A 20,359-nucleotide genomic window follows, 5' to 3' on the forward strand; every position below is an offset into this window, starting at 1 on the left:
TTGTGAGTTACTCGCTTTATGTGATACTGTCTTGTATCAATTCATACGTGTCATAACATCCAAGAAAGGTTTACACATAATTCATTTTTAACTTATTTAAACTGATTATCTGAGAGGCTGATCCAAAGCCTGAAAGCTAGAAGGCCTACTTCTCATATATGTGAGGTCCGTGATGGTATGCCAGCAATGCAGAGAGGCCCTCGCTTGCATGTCTGAAGCAACCCCATATTAACCCACTTAATTAAAACTGAATGTTTTTAAATGACTTGCAGTACTTAGGGTAAGCTTTGATGCACAGGCAAGGTCGAAGACATCAGCTTCAAAGATTGCTATCTAGTCACTTAGGAGTTAATATTCAAACAGTTTTTAACGCTGCTTCATTTTCTGTATCACAGATATTTTTGGCCTGGTATTGCCAAATCGTATCCTCTTATTCTGCCTGGGACGTGCTTGGGTATCACTCACACCACGTAGCAAACGGTGACCTCCCCAGATCTCAGAGGCAGACTCCTGCCTCTTGGAGAAGCGTCTCACTTAGGCTCCTGCTAATGGAAGGAAACTTCCAGGCTTCACCTTGCGTGCTTGCCCTGTGCCCATCCTTTCATGCCCATGTGCTGTCTCAGGTGTACATTTGTAATGTGGTTTTCTTCTGAGCCTAAAAATCTCTCAGTGAAATAGCAGTAGTAGCTCTGCCCCTCTGGTCTGAAGGCTTAACTGCTGACCAGCAGAACTGCTGAACTGCGTGAGCTTGTGGTGAGGGTTTCAAAGCTGCAGAGGGTTTTGGCCTCCAGCTTCATTTCAGTGATGCTAAAAACAGCATTTGGATGTGTTTGGTGATTTAGCCTAAAAGTACCTTAAAGGAAATGTCAGTAGCTACTAGAAACAATTTTAGGTCAGGCTGAATTGGCTTGGAGGTGTTCTGATCCTCTCCTCGACTAGAGGGGAACCTAGAGGTGTATCATATGCCAGTAGCTGAAGTTAAATCTGATTAATCTCAGTCTTAGATAGGAATTGCATAGGAGAGAAGAGTGTTCAGCTCTTGATTGCTTGTGTTGGTTAATGCCTTTTAATGCAAAATGTTGGAAATTCCCTCTTTACCCCCCACTTCTGGTGGTTTCTTTAGTGGGATGTGGGCTTTGTCGAAGTTTTCCAGGGGGAAAAAAAAAGTAGCTGCGTAAATGAGCAATGCTTCTTTCTACCTTAGGAAGGTAGTGAAAATTACAAAACCTCACAGACACTATTTTTAGGCTTTTTCTCATTATTTTTTTTTAGCTTTTACTGAAATAAAACAAAGCTTTTTTTTTTTTTTTTTTTTTTCCCCCCAGGAAGATAATGCTTCGTAAGTAAGCAAATGTACCTCTGAGACTGTCATGCAGGAAATTATCTCTCAAATAGAAGCAGTAATGGAAGGGGTGGAAGGGCATACTATGCACTAAGTCCTCCCATCAAGTGACCGGCATTTCCAGCTCAAATGTAGCATTTGCCAGCATTTTGATCCAATTCTGCTGCTAAAATAGACAAGATTGCCCTACTGCAGCAGACAACAAAGTGGTGCAGCTGATGCCCAGCTCTCCCCTTTGTCCTTCCGAGTGCCAGTCTCTGCTCAACAAGTATGATGAGGTTGTTGGATATTTCCCAGGTCTTTTTTTTATTCCTTCTTAACTCCAGTTTTCCCCTTCCTAAGAGGTGAAGTGTTGTTCTCCAGCTTAGATGATGGGGCTGTGCTCTCAGAGCCTTTTCACACCTCACCTGGCAGACAGGTGTAGCAGAGCGATAGGGCTCTCGCTTCTGACAGCTGATAAGTTTGCGGTGTCCTGTGTCTGACTGAGGTCCTTCCACATTGCACAGAGCTGGGAAAATGTCATCTGAACTGCTGCTAACCAAGGTGTTGTGTGGTCAGTGTAAACGAGACCATGGTGTCCAAGTTATTTTCAGTCGGCTCAGTCTTTTTGGTGTTTTAAATAAGTTGGCTCTGTTTGTGCTGGTCAGTTGAATTCTGTTTAGAGGAGCTTGATCTAAAACGCCTTCAGGGCTCAGTCTGGAGCACTTCTGATCCGAGGCTGGTTGCTTTGAAAGACTTGCAAAGGGTGGGCAAGGGCCTGGTAAGCTTTGCTCTGCAATTTCTTCACCTGCTGCGATCCTATGAATCTCTGGCAGAGGTCTAATCCCTGGAATAGTTAAAACTTCCAGTGTTCTGCTCAAACACTCCACCAGAGCCTGCTCATCTTACTCTGTTGTGGACTCATTCATTTACTCCAGGCCAACAGTAGCCAACACATGCTCGTATCAAGCACCCAGGACAGTCATGAACCTTGGATTTCCACGTAATTATCTTGGACGTATCACCATGTCTCAGACTTGCCAGCTGAATTTTGGTGCTGTTGCTTTGCAGTCACTGTTGTGGCAACTGGAGATTTCAATTTCCTTAGGCTTTTTGTGCTTTTTCAGGGTGAATACATGCAGGAGGAAAGGCATTCTCTAGCCTTGCCTTCAAAAAAAAAAAAAAAAAAAAAAAAAAAGCTGAACTTTAAAAGCTAATATTGTAATTGCTAGTTCTTGCTATCTTTGAAGAAAGTGGGAACCCTGAAGAATGTTTTATGATTTTCTTTTAAATCTCTGTTTAGTTTGTTTTTATCCATCTCAAGTGAGTAGTTTCCCAGCTCATATGAGGTTTATGAATTAATTATGGTGAAGCAGAAGTTTTCTGTCGTTCAGAGGCTGAGCCACATTTCTCTTCCAAGTCAGGATCGCATGGACTGCCTCCTCTATGTGTATTGTTGATGCATTCTTCAGTTTCTTGCCTCTAAACTGAATTAAAAGAAGCAAGCAGGAGAATTAGGCCACTGTTTGGCCCATCAGTGAACACTCAGCAAAACAGCTGGGGAACTGTCAGGTTCAGAGACAGGCAGCAGGATAAGAGACATTCATCAGTTACTTCGGTCTTCAGCAGCCTTCGTTACTGACAATAACATGAACCGAGTTCATTGATTTCAATTTGTAGTATGCCTAAGGGAGAAATGCAGTCTTTCTTGATGGTATATGAGAGAATAGCCCCATGTCTCTTCATTTTTGGCTGATCTGTTTCTCTGTGTGTTGCAGGACCTGTCTGGTTCAATAGATGATCTACCCATGGGTACAGAAGGAGCCCTGAGTCCTGGAGTAAGCACATCAGGGATTTCCAGCAGTCAAGGAGAGCAGAGTAACCCAGCTCAGTCTCCTTTCTCTCCACATACCTCTCCTCACCTGCCAGGCATTAGAGGACCCTCACCATCCCCTGTTGGATCTCCAGCTAGTGTTGCTCAGTCCCGTTCTGGTCCACTTTCACCTGCTGCAGTACCAGGTAACGCTCCTTGGCACGTGTTGATCTTTGGGTACAATCGCCTCATGCAGCTAGAGAATGAATTAAAATGGTCAGCTGGGAGAAACAGGCTAGTGTCAGTATTACATGGCTATTGAGATCTTATGGTGTTTTTTTTTTTTCTTTAGAACACCTGTAACTTTTAAAGCAAAATGGTTGGGATGGCTGGCAAACCAGCAGTGTTACTTTGCAGGGTTGATGTGGCTGATCTTGCTCTTCTTTTTCTTTGCTGCGGCTCACGTACTCTTCTGAAGCTGTTTGTAGTTCTGGCTTTTAACACTCTTGCATCCTGGATTTTGTGGTGTGCAATTTTTGTGATTAACCACTCTCCTTTTTGTGGTGTAGGCAATCAGATGCCACCCCGACCGCCTAGTGGCCAATCGGACAGTATCATGCATCCTTCCATGAACCAGTCGAGCATAGTGCAAGATCGAGGTATGTGACTTGGGTTAAAAGGTTTAATTGTACAGACTGTTTGTAAAACTAGATGCATAACTAAAAATTACCTGGTCTGATGACATGATTTCTGCGGTGAGATAGCACGTAAAGGCTGCACCAGCTTTATCAGCTGCAAGTGTTTAGGCACCTTGCACTAAATTCAACTGTTACTGGTCCTGTGGCCTCTTAATGTTCCATCCAAGCTGGTAGTTTGGCTTGGAAGGTGTTTTCTCTGGCTTTTGCAACTCTTTTCTATGAATGCTAGCTGTCCAGGGTGTGTATGACCTTAAGCTTCAAAATGAGGGATGGTCGCAACAACGCTGCGTGCCTTTTTCTAGTACGAGAATAAGGTTAGCGTGGAGAAAAATATATGTAAAATTTCAGCTTTCATGGCTGAAAGTATGTAGATGTCACCCAGAGAAAACAAGCAAGCAAACAAAAAAAAAAATAAAAAAACCCTGACAATGACAGAAAGTCCCTAGCATTTGCCAAGTCGTACTGTCTACTCCTGTCATGCCAAGATTTTTTTTTTCCTGGTTAAAACGGGAAATTGAATTTGTTATCTTAGTGGATAACATTAGCACCTTAATAATAACTACTGTAAAATCTGTTTAGTCTGTTGCTGGAAGGATTTTGTTAGTGGGTCCTGTGAATTGCTTCCTAAGAACATGCATGTCCGGTGGCATCTCTGGGTACTTTAATAATTATCTGCTCCTCTCACTGGGTGACCAGGTTATTTGCAGAGGAATCCTCAGATGCCCCAGTACAGCTCACCCCAGCCTGGCTCAGCCTTATCTCCCCGGCAGTCCTCTGGAGGACAGATGCACGCTGGCATGGGGCCATACCAGCAGAACTCCATGGGAAGCTACGGACCCCAGGGTGGGCAGTATGGACCTCAAGGTGAGGCATGGCTGGCTTCTCAAGGTGGGAACTGTGCTCCGTGAATATGAAAGGCCTCTGTCTGTTGTAACATCTTGTCTTTTGATAAATTGTTTTCAGCTGTCTCCTAACGCGTGGGTAATGCAAAACAGTACGCTGCTTATGGGCTGGAAGGAACTGTACTTCGTGTATCACGTTGAGATTCATGAACTATGTTGCTTTCAGTGCAAGTTGTAATTATAAATGTAGCATCTTTCCCCTGGTTTAAAAAGACGTAGGTAGTACTGTGCAGATGTAGAAAAGAAGAGCCAGTTCTCTTTGGAGGGGAATTAAAATGAGCGTTGTATATTTTGGAAAGGGCTAAGTGAGTTTTTTACATCCTGTCCTGGGCCATTTAGCTCACTCTGCTTAGTTGAGGTTTGGGAGAGTTTCAGACAGCTTTTGAATAGATGTTGTTACTTAGCTGTGTCAAAACACATTTTACGTGGCTTATATCCAAGTACTTTGACTTTTTGTTGAGGTGTTAACACTCCCCCTCATCTCTGTTAGTGATCTTTAAATATTTGCTGATAGAAGATTTTTATGGTGATTCATAAACTTAACTAGTTGAATGATGTTGCCTTCCCCTCTTTTCATCTCCTTAGGAGGTTATCCCAGGCAGCCAAACTACAATGCTATGTCCAATGCCAACTATCCCAGTCCAGGAATGGGAGGAAGCATGAACCCAATGGGAGCAGGGAGCCAGATGCATGGGCAGACTGGTGTGCCACCATACACAGGGCTTCCTCCAGGGAGGATGAGCCATGCCACCATGGGGAACAGACCGTACGGACCTAACATGGCGAATATGCCTCCTCAGGTGGGGACAGGAATGTGCCCCCCACCAGGTGGCATGAATCGCAAAGCACAAGAAGCAGCTGCTGCTGCCATGCATGCTGCTGCCAACTCCATCCAGAACAGGTAAGGAGTGAAATTTCCCTCTGTCAAAGTGTTAAATCCATTCTCTGTGTCATATCTGGATTTCAAATTAAATAACCCATCGTTGTAGGTATAGTGAACCTACACTTCCTTAAAGTTTTAAGGCATTTTCATCCATCTTGACTGTTTTTTTTTTGTTTGTTTGTTTTTTAAAAAAAGGCATAAAGCTTGAATAAACAGTGTATTTTAATATGTCACTAATGATCTACTTAGGGAACTTTTCATATTCATTGGTGAAATCTGAAATCTGTTTAACTTTGAGATCCCTTAAATTGTTTTGGCTTTCTGGTCTACTTTGTTGCATGAGTGACTTAAAAGATGCTGTGTGTGTGGTAAAGCCCATAAATCTAGCAGACAGCCATCCAGCTGCATTTGTCTGAACCAAGGCATTACTTGTCCAGTGTAATGAACTTCTTCCTTTTAGGGCTTTGATGAGCTGCTGTGGGGAAAGGAGCTGGAATTCAGCACTGAACTTTGCAACTATTTTCTGTGTTGTTTTTTTTTTTTAATTGCACATTTCAGAGCAGTTGTATGTGGCCTACCAGCACATCATGAGAGCCATGAACTTGCTTATAAATTGGGTTTCCCTAACAAAGCTGTTAGATTTAGATGCATTTGTGGTCTGACTAGGCATTGTGCTCTTTATCCTAGTGTTTTTTTTTTCCCCGCAATCTTCTGTCTGATGTTACCTACTACTGCTAGGAGGTCAGTTTCTGAACACCAATAAAGGCATCAAAGTCTGTCCGTTTGAATAATGTGTCCGAGCGACGGTTGTGTATGAGCTTTTCTGATACATGTACAACAATGCAGCTTGTGTGGATAACAAAAAGGAGAGAAAAGTCATTAAAGAAGGCTGGGGCACTACCCTGTCCACCTGTACAACTGTATTCTTACTTAAATGTGCAGGGCTGCAGTATTTGCAGATTCTTTCTTCCCTGTAAAGGTGACTTAACATCTGAAAGTTCAGTTTGAGGATGAAGATTGAGTGAAAATGTTTAGAACTGAAGTCCCTCTTTCAAAATGGGCTGCATCCCCTTTTCTTTTGAGAGTGAGGTTAAGGCTCTAAGAGTGGTTAAGCTTTTGAAGAAGCACCTGATCTTTGGTCTTTTGCTGGAAAAGTGATCTCCATTTCTGTTGTAGAAAGCTGCTTCTAGTAAACCTGTTTTGTTAGAAGGCAAGATTTTAATGGTTACTATTTGGAGTAAACGTCTCTCTCTTCTTTGCCTTTTCTAGGCCTCCTGGTTATCCCAACATGAACCAAGGGGGAATGATGGGCACTGGACCTCCTTATGGGCAGGGAATTAACAGCATGGCAGGCATGATAAATCCCCAGGGCCCACCCTACCCGATGGGTGGTAATATGGCCAACAACTCTGCAGGTAAGGCAGTGCTGACTCTTGAGCGCTTCATTGACTTCATGGTACTGGATTGAGCATCAGTGTAAAAGATTCTCTGAATTTCCTAGGGATGGCAGCAAGCCCTGAAATGATGGGTCTTGCGGATGTCAAATTAACACCTGCAACTAAAATGAACAATAAGGCAGATGGGACGCCAAAAGCAGAATCCAAGTCGAAGGTAAAATGCCGCTTCTTTGTTTGTGTTTTACAATGACACAGTGTGTGTATCTGTTAGTGAATGCGGTTCCTGAGAGAAACCTAATTTGATTTGCCTTCTACCCTGAATAAACATCTCATGAGCATGGTTGTCCATGTAGTATGTGATCTGGCTGCTACATGTGGCCATGATTCCCAACTCAAGAGTGTGGCGATTGAGTGGGATGTCCCCTTCTGGGATGTGTTATCTTTTGGAGAGTGGCATATGCTGGCATCTCCTGTTCAGTTTAAGCAAGCTGGCATGAAGTGCTGTTCTCCATATCCTTCTCCAGATGTCTGCATGTTCCATTTAGATCCTGGGCCAGTCTTGGTTTTATTAACTGGGAGGAACATGCGATTTTTGTGTTCGATGTAAGGAGATTCAACATGAGTTGCACTTGAGGCATCATGCCCAAAGGGCTGTGCTTGAGCTGTGCCAGTGGTTCCGAGAGGTTCTTCAGGATTTATTTAAAAGGTTCAAACAGTTGAGCATCCCACTTCTGTGACTCATAAACTGCTCAGAAGTGAAGGGGAGTGTCTATTCCTTCCAGGGCTTGCGGGAGTGTTTCCTAGTCCTTGACGAGTAATCAAGCTCGCTTGCAAAACAACTGGGTAGTTCTAGGAATTATCACCTGTCCCAGTGAAACTGTGAAAGAAGTGTAAACAGACCCGAGTTTGTTTCTGGTGTAGGCTTGGAGTCAGTTATCACCTCTCAGCTGGGAGGTGGCACGCTGAAGCGTGTTGTTTCACAAACAGACCTCTTACTAGTCTTTTATTAAAGCCAGAAGGAGGCAAGCAAGTTCTTCAAGGAGTGTTTTTCTTTGCATTACTGCTACCGGTTTCAAAAGAACCACCAAAAAAAAAAAGCCGTTTCTCACCCCTTACTCTCCTCTGTTGCTACCTCAAGGAAAATACATGCTCTGCAAATTTAACACCTGTAACAGGAGCCTGCATGAAGGTTCAGAGGGTCTCTCCCTTCTGCTCATGTGTTCTGGCATCTGCCTTTCTGTTTATGGGAAACAAGGGCTTGAACGCTCTCGGGCTAGAAGATGCTGGAAGCTGTAACTAAGGGTTGCTCTGTCTGCATGGCCTGCCCTGTTCAAGAATTGTCTCATGCTAATGGGCATCCCTCCAGAACGTGAAGGGCATAGGTAGTGCTCTTGAGTTCAGGAATATTAATTTTACTTCCATTTGTGATATAAACTGTTTCCCCAAAGAGCCAATGTCACGTGTTAGCCCTATGACATCCTAATAAACATGCCGGCTGACTTAACGCTCAAGATGGTGCATCAGCATCTGTAATGCCCTTTTTAGATCAAGACTGGCTTTAAGCTCTCTAATAGGTATCTCAAATCTGGCCCAGAGAAAATCAGTGGGACTTCTGGTAGCAAGTCCTAGTAATAGACACTAAGACGATGCAATGGATCCTACACAGCCATGTAGGAACTAGGGTGCAATAGTCATGCTTGGTAGCTGCAAACTTACATTCCATGTTTGTGGGATACGTTAATGCCATATCAGACAGTCTTCCTGGATCCTGGTGTGCCAGCAGTAGCAAAGTGATACAGGAACTCGCATGGCATCTGGGTAGTTGGAAATTTCTGCACTTCTGTCAGTAAATGGGGAAGGGAAGAGCGACTGTCTTTGTGGGGGACTCCTCACACGCATTCATTAAATAGTTGCCTCTAATCTTTTATTTTTCTTTGGGGTGTGTTTGTTTTTACTCCTCTGCTGTCTTCAGCGTCAGTTTATTCTGGCATCTACTGCTTGGGTAAGAACAGAGGCTAACCAGAGGGCAGTATTCACCATGGCAGAGAGCACAGCTATGGGGAATCTCATTTGCAGTTGTCTTAGATGTTTCCTCATATAGGTATATCTAGAGCAAATGTGCCCACAAAGGATCTCTGAGATAGCTCAGTGAAGTCTCTGAGGTTTGGTTGGTTTCTACAGCATTTGGGAAGCTTTTTCAAGATACATACTCTGTGAATTCCCTGGGTAGCAGCTGGTTTCTTGATCCCTTTGTTGAGTAATACTCATCTTTTAGACTGACATTGATCTGAGACAAGTGTGGGTCTAATATTAAGCTGTTCTCAGTATAACAGCAGAACCTTGCACTCTTACCTGGCTGCTTTTTGAACCCACCTTGGATATAAGCTAGCTGGTTTTGTGCTGCTCAGTCCTGATATGTTTCCTTCTCCTAGAAGTCCAGTTCCTCTACTACGACCAATGAGAAGATCACCAAACTCTATGAGCTGGGTGGCGAGCCTGAGAGGAAGATCTGGGTAGATCGTTACCTGGCCTTCACTGAAGAGAAGGCCATGGGCATGACAAACCTCCCAGCAGTTGGCAGAAAACCCTTGGACCTTTACCGGCTCTACATCTCAGTGAAGGAGATTGGAGGATTGACTCAGGTGAGTGAAGAGCAACCAGTGGTGACAGTACCTTTGTGTTCAGGGCTGCCCACTGCCTGACAGTCACAAGTCAATAGGCAGCAGAGCTCTAAGTTATCTACATAGCTAGATGTAAACCATGACTTTCAATTTAGCTGTTTCTTTTATTTATTTATTTTTAATAATGCTTATAAAACCCAGGATCCTCTAAGCGAGCCAAATGTCTGCTCTCCCATTGTCTGGTTAAGAACAGTCTGTGGTGAGATTCAATTTAAGAGCTCTTTTTCCCAGCTTTATCCATTGCAAAGACCGGTGACACTGTCTTTGTCTTTGCATCTGGCTGTTAACTGACCTCATGCCTAATTTGATTTGCTACTTGTTGTTATCCCTTCCTGTTTGAAAAGTTTTCTGTAGGTGAGGAAGAGAGTGTACTAGTTTCTGGTTTTGAATGCAACTGTATCTGCTCTGCTTAGCCCTTACTGAATCCTTTGTTTTAGATGGCAAGTGATGATTTCTCCCCAGAAAAATTCTTGGAGGAGCTGTAGCTGGGATTTTGAGTTTAGAGCCTCTTGTTTGGTTGTGCAGGTCAACAAAAACAAGAAATGGCGCGAGTTAGCCACAAATCTCAATGTGGGCACGTCCAGCAGTGCAGCTAGTTCTTTGAAGAAGCAGTACATCCAGTGTCTCTATGCCTTTGAGTGCAAGATTGAGCGAGGTGAAGACCCCCCTCCAGATATCTTTGCAGCTGCCGATTCAAAGAAGTCTCAGACTAAGATACAGCCTCCTTCTCCAGGTGAGTTTGGACAATGTTTTAAGGTGTGAAATCAATGTTTGAACCAGATCTCTAGAACTGCATGCCTGGCTCCTCGTGCTGTGGGTCAGGCTGGTTCCCAGCTTCCACAAAGCCCCCATGTCTGCTTTTAATTGGATGTGTAGATTAAATACTTTTGTGATGTGGGAGCTAATGATACTGGGTATAAGTCGAGCCTGTTGGGGTAGTTTAGTTTTGTGTCCCACCTCTGTAACTAGGCTTATGAAGAAGAAAAACATACATACATATACATCTAAGCTTACCAGTCCATCACAGCCTTAAAAGAATCCGAAGGAGAGAGAAATCTAGAGTCAGATCTTCAAGGTGTTCTCTGCTTACTCTAACAGCATCCCTTGTTTCTACTTAGCTTTGGGAACTTCTAGAAAAAGTTGTGCTTGTTTTGATTATGTGAGTTCTACCTTCTGGGAGTAAATGGTTGGTGTGGGTGTGCACTCATCTTCCTCATGAATTACTTCTTTCTGTCTTCAGCAGGAGACAGTGAGGACTTTCAGAGCCTTTGTGCCCAGAGAGCTTTGTAAGCCTGTTATGAGTTAAATGCTCTAGAATTTAAGCCCTTTAAAATGAACTTCTAAAAAGTTAATAATTCATTAATCCCTATGCTGTTGTTTAAATCTGGTGGGGTGCTCCAGTTTCTGAATATTTAGCATAGTGTTCAATTCAGATTTGTTTAAAAAAAAAAAAAAAAGGCCGGGCTAGCAGTGCATGCTGTACTCTTTAGTCTTTGGAAAGTCTGATCATTTGTCTCATTTGCATTGAGATCGTTGCTTGAATTGCTGCTGAACTTGCCAACCACTTACGCTTCAGTTTTCCAGCTTGTCTTATAAGTACAACTCTCAGATGCCTTTTCTGGTCAGGAGCTTGTTCTTGTAGGTGAAATAAAAACTTTGATGCTTTGAAGTTCCTGTAATGTTTGAAAAAAAAAAAAAAAAAAAAAGAGGCTTTTTGGTGCTGAAGCTTGGCATCATCTTAGTCTAGCTCTGGAGGAGTGGAATAATGAACCCTCTTTTGATTGTACTGCAGTTGTCTCAGCCTTGTTAAGCCCTTGATTGAAAGTGTGCCTGTCCAAATATACTGTTAACAGCTATATCTATCTATCCTCTCGGTTACAGAGTTTTTCTTAAAATAATAATAATAATATCTTTTTACCAGTCAGGAAACCTGTCCCAGTGTAGATTCAATCTTGGTGTATTCTGCAAGAGAAAATGACTTTTGTGTCATTAGACTAAACTTCTGTCTAAAGTGGTGTCTGAGTTCCACTTAAACTAGAACCCGAATCCCTCCCCACTTTCTTTCCAAAACCTCTTTCTTTCCCCCTGAGATACCAGGCAGTGGAACAAAGAAGTTAAAAGCATTTGAAGTTTATTTGGAGAGGTCTGAGATGTTTAGGAAGCCAGTAAAAACTTCGTGCAGCACTAGGTGCCTGTCAGAATGGATTAGATGGTGCATCAGTTTTATTTATTTATTTATTAGCTAATGTGGTATGTGCAAGTCCTGAGTTTGCCTTCTAGGGCTGTGGTACAGCTGATACCTTCAGCACATCGGCAGTAGGAATTCACGGGGTTGCTATCCCAAACTCTGCACGTTTGTGCAGCTCTGTTGACTTAGTCCATGGGTTTGATTCCTACGTGAGGACTGTTCTCTATTTCCTTTTTAAACTGCTCTCACCACTTATCTTACTCCAGACTCCTGCAGCCAGGAGTATGCAGAAACAGCACTGCAGCATGGTTGCTGTGACCCTTTCAGCCTTATCACTTAGCTCCTCTTTCGTTTTCCTTTTCTTCTTCTCTCTTGCCCCCCTGGATTAGCAGGAACAAGGACATAAGGCACAGCTCAAAGGGCTCTCCCATCCTTAGCTCCAGACTTAAGAGCTGTCCCAAAACAATGAGTCCCAGTGGGCACAGCTGTTCCAGGGGTGCCTGAGGCCCTTTGAGCAGCATCCTACAGACTTGCATGGGGAGAGGAGTTCCCATTCCTGGGGGATAACTTCCCTGTTTGAAAAATAAGTGCCAGAAGTGGTGCATTTTGAAATCCCATCATTTGGCTGAGGGGCTCCGTCATCCCACGCTGACATGGGTGACTTTGCTTTCCTTGCAGACTTCATAACCTGTTGGCTTATGCTTTGTTTGAGCCTATTCCATGAAAATGAACTTTTCAGAAGTTGGTGAATGGTGGAGGTGATGCCACGTGGTCGTGCACAGCCCGCTTGTGGTGGCCGTAGAGGATCTGTTGGCCACTGGTCCGGGCTGAGCTCCTAGCGATCGAGCCACTTTCCATGCAGGCGGCGTTCACAACCCTCAGAAAACAAAAGTGTTTACAGAAAGGCCTCTGAAGTGGACTGGGGATTGCCTTGTGGGCACTCAGCATGGGTTTGCCATGAACCATCTTGGGTTCCCGCTCGCAAACTGCAGCGTGTCCCCGGGGAGGCGTAATCAGCCTGCCGTTGGGTTTTAATTCCCAGAGCACGGAGCTGGCCCGGCTCCAACCGTGTGTAAATTTGTGAGTGGGAGGGACAGCGGGGGGTGGGGACAAACACCAAATGGCAGCGACGCAGGGAATGTCTCGGGGCCTCTTCCTGCCGATGCCAGCATTTGTAAGGCAGCGCGGAGACGAGCAGCGAATTCCTGGGGGAAGCGAGCGGAACTGAACCGCTGCCGCCGAGGGAAGGAGGGCGGCGGGGAGAGCTCATGAATGAAACTCCCCGCTGGGCCTGCCTCTGCCCTTCCTTCTGCTGAGACCTCCCCGGGCTGGGAGGGAGTCGCGGAGAAGGAGAACAGGGTGCCAGGAAGGTGGGGTGTAAACAAACATGCCCTGGACGTGACCTCGGAGGATTTTAATGAATAGCTGAAATGAGTCATCAGCCAGCAGGGCTGAAGCTGAGGGATATCGGGTGCTGGGGATGGTAACTAATGGAAACATTAATTAAGAGTTCAGCTCTTGCCAGCTGCCAGGAGCGTATAAACCTGAGAGCTGCCACTGTCACAGGGATCCAGGGGCAGAGCAGAGCTCCTGGAGCTCCGGCACTGCTGGATTACACACCATGGCCGAGAGTTTTGATGAAAGCTTAGTGGAGTTTTGATGAAAGCTTACCGGAGCGTAGAGCAACCCCTCCGAGCCGGGGAACTTGCTGGGCAGGTTTCAGTGTTCGGTGAAAGATCCGGCATCTCCGGCATTCCCTGTTCCAGGAATCCTTGGGAGTGGTGCTCGAATTCACCTGCGTGAGCTAACCCCAGTGCAAGGGCAGAGCAGACAGAGGAGCCTTGTTATAGTTACAGTGACTTCAGCAGCAGTCCTGCAGTTCCCATCGCTTGCAAAGATTGGAAGTATCACAGGAGAGGGCTCAAACCCACCTTCCCTTGGGTAGAAAGGGAATGTGATGGCCAGGGGTCAAGGGTTGTCCCTTGGCAAGAAGCAACGCGTTCCCTACCGCACTGTAGAGCCTCAGCCTTTGAAGCTGGAGAGTTTGGGCAGCTCAGCACAGTGACACAGTGATGTGGTGGTGTGTAAAAAGGAACAAAGTGAAGTAGTGATACATACTAACATGTCCTCAGCATTACATTACTATATGGGGTTCTTCTGGGAGGTCTGGCCCACTGTGTCCTTGTAAGCATTGAACTCCTTGAAGTTTTTTGGCCATGTTTCATGCGTCTCCTTCTTCAAGGACTATTCACCCGCTGTTCTAGAGGCTGATGTTCTGGGAGGTTCTGGGTTACCTCTGTAGGGTGCAGAGCTGCTCACACCACGTTTCTGTTCTTGCAGCGGGTTCAGGCTCGATGCAGGGGCCTCAGACACCTCAGTCCACCAGCAGCTCCATGGCAGAAGGAGGAGACTTGAAGCCACCAACTCCAGCATCTACGCCACACAGTCAGATGCCCCCTTTGCCAGGCATCAGGTACAAAACCACCGCACCCTCTTCCACCATGCTGGACACGAGCTGTGACCGTGAGGTTGCTTCAGCGTCGCTACCACAGATGGCTGGAGCCTTAAGTGCCTGTTTTGATGGGGCTCCTTGGCTTTGCTCTTTGTTAATGGCTCACAGCAACAGTGTTGACTCTGTGTGTGAATAATCATTGCCTTTGAGACTGGGGCTGAGGATAGTATTGTAGAAGGGCAGTTCTTCATGCCTCTGTTGGAGGAGCATGACCACGGATCTTCTAGGGGACCCAACAACTGAGAGGGAATGTGTGGGGAGAAGAATCTTGAAGCATTGTGGATCTCTATAGTCCTGTGTTTCTGATGTGTGGTGTTGTTTTTTTTAATCAGGAGTAACTCAGTGGGCCTTCAGGATGCCTTTACAGATGGCAGTGATCCTACGTTCCAGAAGCGGAACTCCATGACTCCAAATCCAGGGTACCAGCCCAGCATGAATACCTCCGACATGATGGGTCGCATGTCTTATGAGCCAAATAAAGATCCTTACAGCAGTATGAGGAAAGGTAAGGAAGTCCACGTGTGCTGCTCTCCCTTTTCTCCACGAGCACTGATGCCTGAATCTGGCTGAATGCTGGAATGTGCTGTGGGAGCCTTCTGCTTGCCCTTCTTCCACAAAAGAAGGGACGTATCTCTCTGTTGCAGAGATTAACATGTTTATCGATCCTTCTTTCAATCTTTCAGCTCCAGGAAGCGATCCCTTCATGTCCTCAGGGCAGGGCCCCAACAGTGGTATGGGTGACCCTTACAATCGTGCTGCAGGTCCAGGGATGGGTAACATGGCCATGGGACAGCGGCCACACTATCCCTACGGAGGTCCTTACGACAGAGTGAGGTGGGTACTTGCACCCATGCATGAAATGATTACTTTGTAATTGCTACTGTGACTTCTCTGACCACCCTTTTCCAACTGAGATGAATCTAAGCAGACGTATGGTTTTCTTCTGTTTGTTTCCATGCAGGACGGAGCCTGGCATGGGACCTGAGGGCAACTTAGCAGCTGGAACTCCACAGCCAAACATCATGCCTTCCACCCCGGAATCGGGGATGTATTCTCCCAGCCGCTACCCGCAGCAGCAACAGCAGCAGCAAAGGTGTGTGGGGGGTGTTGCCACAAACAGCTCTTCACAGTTCAAGAGCTCTGAGACTGAAAGTGAAGCGTGTATCTGATGAGAAAAATAACGCATCTCTTCCTTCTCTAGACATGATTCCTATGGCAATCAATTCTCCTCTCAAGGCACATCCTCGGGCAGCCCCTTCCCTAGCCAGCAAACTACCATGTATCAACAGCAACAGCAGGTAGGTTACCAGAAACGAGGAGTTTTATATGTGCAAAGTGGATAAGAGGAGGGTGATGAAAACTCTATGCTGTCTGCTTTATAAATGTGTAGGTGCTGGACAGAATTAAGAACCTTGTACAGGAGGCTTTCTTGCCAGTTTTCAAATAGGTTAAAGGACGTTTTAATGAGTGTTTCCAGTGTTGCATTAGGAAAATGGAATATTGTGAGAATACAGCTTGTGTAGTTCATTAGATGTGCATGCTCTGGTCAGGGAACGGGAGATCAGGAAGCTTTACTGGGCTCCTCTAGAAGTGTCTGAGTCCCATACTGTTTCTGTAACACTTCTTGGTAAAAGTGATGAAATGAACTTGTTAGGAATAGATCTTTCATCATTCTGGGCAACCCAGGATTTTTTTGTCTCTACTTTACTGAGCCTGCAGATAAAGGCTCTGGCCTGCCTGCACACCTGCAGTGCCCCACTGCTTTTTACTTGTTTTCCTCAAAACTATCAACTTTCTTTCAGGGCAGAGTTTGAATGAATGTGTATCTCTTTCCTTAATCCTTATATATGATTTGCTGTTGGTATCAGTGCCAAGACCCATAATGTTTTCATGATAATTTTGAGCCCTCTAGTTTAGGAGAGTATAGAGAGGGCACTTGCAGAGCTGTGCTAAGAATAATTCCAACTGCTCTGCAGTTTGGCTCTGCAACCAGAGCCATGGGGCTGTGAGCCAAGAGTTCGAGTTACTCTGGTACTTGTCATCTTTGAAGCCCTAGAGCTCCATCTGAAGCCAGTCATGACAGGAGAGCTGCTGAGTTGACTGTATAACAGAGCACAGATCCTTGGAGGCAAGAGAGATCGTGGATTTTAATTTTGTCTTAGCAATCGACTGCTTTCTCTTTTTGCACTTAAAAGAAGCGGGGGGGAGAATAGTTCTTGCTCCTTTCGTTGACATGTTTTGAAATCTACAGGAAAGGAAGAAGCAGGAAGTACAACAGTTTTTAACGTATCTTGTTTGATACTTCAGCAGAAATCTGTTTTCTAAGAAACCAAGGGTCTGATAAAATTCCTGGACTTGAAAGGATACAAATACCTGTACACAGTATGGTTTGTGGTGAACGTATGGTGGAGCCCGGTCTTTTCTACAGGAAAGTCCTTTCTGTGGGCAGATTTCTGCCCTTGAGGCATCCTTGTAGAACCCACAAGGAAACTACACAGCCAGCCACAAGGAATTGGTCTTGGCTTGTAAAACTGAAAGACTGATCCAACTCGCAGTGGATATGGCTAACTAGCTACGAGACAAGTCTTGCCCTCGTGCAGGCGATGCTGTGGAGCAGGTCCTCTGGCTCTGAGCATTCCTACCCACCGAGGTCGGGTTGCCTGTTTCTGCCTAGATAATCTCACCTTGTCAATGCCTTTTCTTTTTCCATCTAGAACTACAAGCGACCGATGGATGGCAGCTACGGCCCGCCCGCCAAGCGGCACGAAGGGGAGATGTACAACGTCCCGTACAGCGCCGGGCAGGGGCAGACGCAGCAGCAGCTGCCTCCAGCACAGACCCAGCAGCCGAGCCAGCAGCAAACTGCGCAGCCGTCTCCCCAGCAGGACTTGTATAACCAGTATGGGAGTACATACCCTGCTGCTGACCGCCGATCTGCCGGAGGGCCACAGAACCAGTTCCCATTCCAATTTGGCAGAGACAGGGTCTCGGCTCCCCCGGGCTCCAATGCTCAGCAAAATATGCCTCCTCAGATGATGGGTGGCCCCATCCAGTCTGCTCCAGAGGGCCCCCAGCAAGGCGCCATGTGGCAAGGGCGCAACGAAATAGGGTACAGCTATCCAAATCGGCAGAGCACCGGCTCTGCGCCCCAGGGGCCTGCTTATCACGGAGTGACTCGAACAGATGAAATTCTGCATTCAGAACAGAGGGTAAACCACGAGGGACCGTGGTCCTCCCACGGGAACCGGCAACCTCCTTATGGTCCCTCTGCCCCCGTGCCCCCGATGACCAGGCCCCCTCAGTCTAACTACCAGACCCCTCCTAGCATGCAGAATCACATTCCTCAGGTATCCAGCCCAGCACCTCTGCCCAGACCTCTGGAGAATCGCACTTCTCCCAGTAAATCTCCATTCCTGCACTCGGGGATGAAAATGCAGAAGGCAGGACCACCAGTCCCGGCCTCGCATATAACACCAGCAGCTGTACAGCCTCCCATGATCCGACGAGACATCACCTTCCCTCCGGGATCAGTAGAAGCTACGCAACCTGTACTGAAGCAAAGGAGGCGGCTGACAGCAAAAGATATTGGTAAGAGGAAACTCCTGCTTTTCTGCTTGTGCCCATCAAAGGGTGGGTGCTGCCGTTACTCTCCGGTGTAGCACTGCCAAACAGTAGGGCTCTGCTGGCTTTATACAGGGTGTGCATTGCAAGTTAGTTGTGTTATCAGACATAATGTTTGTGCTCGGCATTGTCTGCAGAGAGGTTGCTTTTGCATACAGTCTGTACAACATCTTAAGCAGGCTCTGCTCTTCGTGGGACCAGAAAGCAGTATCAAGTATCTCCTTTTTGTTTTTAAACTCCAGGAGCTGGAAGTATCGTGTGTTTATATTACAGGAACTCCTGAAGCCTGGAGAGTGATGATGTCTCTGAAGTCCGGGCTGCTAGCTGAAAGTACGTGGGCCTTAGATACCATAAACATCCTGCTCTATGATGACAACAGCATAATGACCTTCAACCTCAGCCAGGTGGGTGCAGATGCTCTCTGATGCAGGTCTTTGAAGTGCTAATTTGGTACAGTTTTCTGTCAATGAGATAGCAAAGAGCAGCTCATGCCCTTGTAGGACCATATTCCCAGGTGTCCCTCTACCTGTGGAGGTCTGAAGAGTGCTCCAGGTTGAGGGAGATGTATGCTGGTTACTCACTGCCCTGTGTATTTACATTTTGTTGGCGTGCAAGTGCATGCTGTCTCCTCTCTGGTGAGACACATTGCCTCTAACACAGAGGGGAATATTCCTCTAAAACAGAAAGGGAAGAATGGTGGGGAGGCCAAAATGGGCTTTGTAGCGAGGTCACTGTGAAGGGCTGGAGGTTGTATGTTCTGGTTTTGATGACTTTCCCCTCCAGCTCTGTGTTTCCCTCTGGGTCAGTGCACAGCAAGGCCTTGGGTGCCAGTCTGGAGGCCCAGCCTGTGTTAGTGGCCATGTTGCCAAATGTGGCTGTCGTAGAACCCATTCCACAGTCCCCTAAAGGCTGTTTTGCTTAGCACTGCCCTTCTCCTTCCTGTGTATTAACCAGAGAGGAAAGGGAACCAAGAGCCACGTTTGTGTGCACAGGTATGTGTGTGTGGAGTTGGGCGGGTTGGATACTGACAGTCAGTGTCTGTTTTCCCATTGTTCTTTTCTCAGAGGATGGAGGGCTCTCTTTTGCAAACAGTTTACTTGCCAGCATGAAAAGATCCCATTAATTAACAGCGCCGCTTAAATTCTTTGCCCTTTATGAACTGCTTTCCCAGTTGCTCATATTGGCCCATGTTGTTTTCTGATCACTGTTCCCTTCCTTCCTTCCCCTCTTGTTTTTCTCCTCCCTTGTAGCTGCCAGGCTTGCTGGAACTCTTGGTGGAGTATTTCCGGCGCTGCCTGATCGAGATCTTTGGAATCCTGAAGGAATATGAGGTGGGAGACCCAGGGCAAAGAACACTATTAGATCCCGAAAGGTTCTGCAGATCTTCATCTTCCTCTCATGAAGAAGGGGAGGAGGATGACGAACCACGGAGCCTGAACTGTGAGGAGGAGGAAGAGGACGAGGAAGAGGAGGAGGCTGCGTTTTCAGGCAAGGACAAAGTACCTCTAGAGAGCAGCGAGGAGAAACTAGTTAGTAAATTTGACAAGCTTCCAGTCAAGGTCGTGCAGAAAAATGACCCATTTGTGGTAGATTATTCAGACAAGCTGGGGCGAGTGCAGGAGTTCGACAGTGGACTGCTGCACTGGCGGATCGGTGGCGGAGATACCACCGAGCACATTCAGACCCACTTTGAGAGCAAGATGGAACTACCTTTGACTCACAAACGAGCTTCCTGCAACTCTGTCTTGAGGAAACGTTCAGCAGCTGAGAGCAATCCGAGCACTAGGGAAGGAGAGACCCTTCCTTCTGACAGCTCCTCGGAGAAGAGGATAACTGCCACCATGGACGACATGCTTTCGGCACGTCCGGGCTCCCTGTCAGGGGAGGAGGAAGAGGTCAAAGCTTCAGAAACTGCGAAGGAAAGCAGCAAGTTTCCATTTGGCATTAGTCCAGCTCAGAGCCACAGAAATATAAAAATTCTGGAGGACGAACCTCACAGTAAAGACGAGACACCTCTCTGCACCCTCCTAGACTGGCAGGACTCTCTGGCGAAGCGCTGCATCTGTGTCTCTAATATCATCAGGAGTTTATCGTTTGTGCCAGGCAATGACTTTGAAATGTCTAAACACCCCGGGCTGCTGCTGATTCTAGGGAAACTGATTCTCCTACACCACAAGCATCCAGAGCGCAAGCAGGCACCCCTGACCTACGAGAAAGAGGAGGAGCAGGACCAAGGGGTGAGCTGCAACAAGGTGGAGTGGTGGTGGGACTGCTTGGAGATGCTGCGTGAAAACACACTGGTCACGTTGGCCAACATTTCTGGCCAGCTGGACCTCTCCCCTT

General features: G+C 46.3%; 1 protein-coding gene across 3 annotated transcripts in view; it reads left to right on the forward strand.

Annotated features, from left to right (window-relative positions):
* ARID1A (AT-rich interaction domain 1A) overlaps nt 1-20,359 on the forward strand; it is a 60,970-nt gene that overhangs the window by 38,755 nt on the left and 1,856 nt on the right. For 2 of the 3 annotated variants that reach the window (XM_038167253.2, XM_027443850.3), the window contains 16 exons: nt 3,100-3,340; nt 3,704-3,793; nt 4,529-4,696; nt 5,320-5,635; nt 6,887-7,032; nt 7,119-7,228; nt 9,447-9,656; nt 10,221-10,428; nt 14,224-14,356; nt 14,728-14,900; nt 15,079-15,229; nt 15,357-15,488; nt 15,597-15,693; nt 17,110-17,983; nt 18,290-18,420; nt 19,267-20,359. The exon at nt 19,267-20,359 is cut by the window's right edge and continues 1,856 nt beyond it. In XM_038167253.2, coding sequence (XP_038023181.1) covers nt 3,100-3,340; nt 3,704-3,793; nt 4,529-4,696; nt 5,320-5,635; nt 6,887-7,032; nt 7,119-7,228; nt 9,447-9,656; nt 10,221-10,428; nt 14,224-14,356; nt 14,728-14,900; nt 15,079-15,229; nt 15,357-15,488; nt 15,597-15,693; nt 17,110-17,983; nt 18,290-18,420; nt 19,267-20,359 — 4,273 coding nt within the window. The remainder of the gene's footprint in view (nt 1-3,099; nt 3,341-3,703; nt 3,794-4,528; nt 4,697-5,319; nt 5,636-6,886; nt 7,033-7,118; nt 7,229-9,446; nt 9,657-10,220; nt 10,429-14,223; nt 14,357-14,727; nt 14,901-15,078; nt 15,230-15,356; nt 15,489-15,596; nt 15,694-17,109; nt 17,984-18,289; nt 18,421-19,266) is intronic. The other variant, XM_038167252.2, reaches the window with a different exon arrangement.

The sequence above is a fragment of the Anas platyrhynchos genome, chromosome 24 (genome assembly GCF_047663525.1).
Source record: "Anas platyrhynchos isolate ZD024472 breed Pekin duck chromosome 24, IASCAAS_PekinDuck_T2T, whole genome shotgun sequence".
Taxonomy (NCBI): domain Eukaryota; kingdom Metazoa; phylum Chordata; class Aves; order Anseriformes; family Anatidae; genus Anas; species Anas platyrhynchos.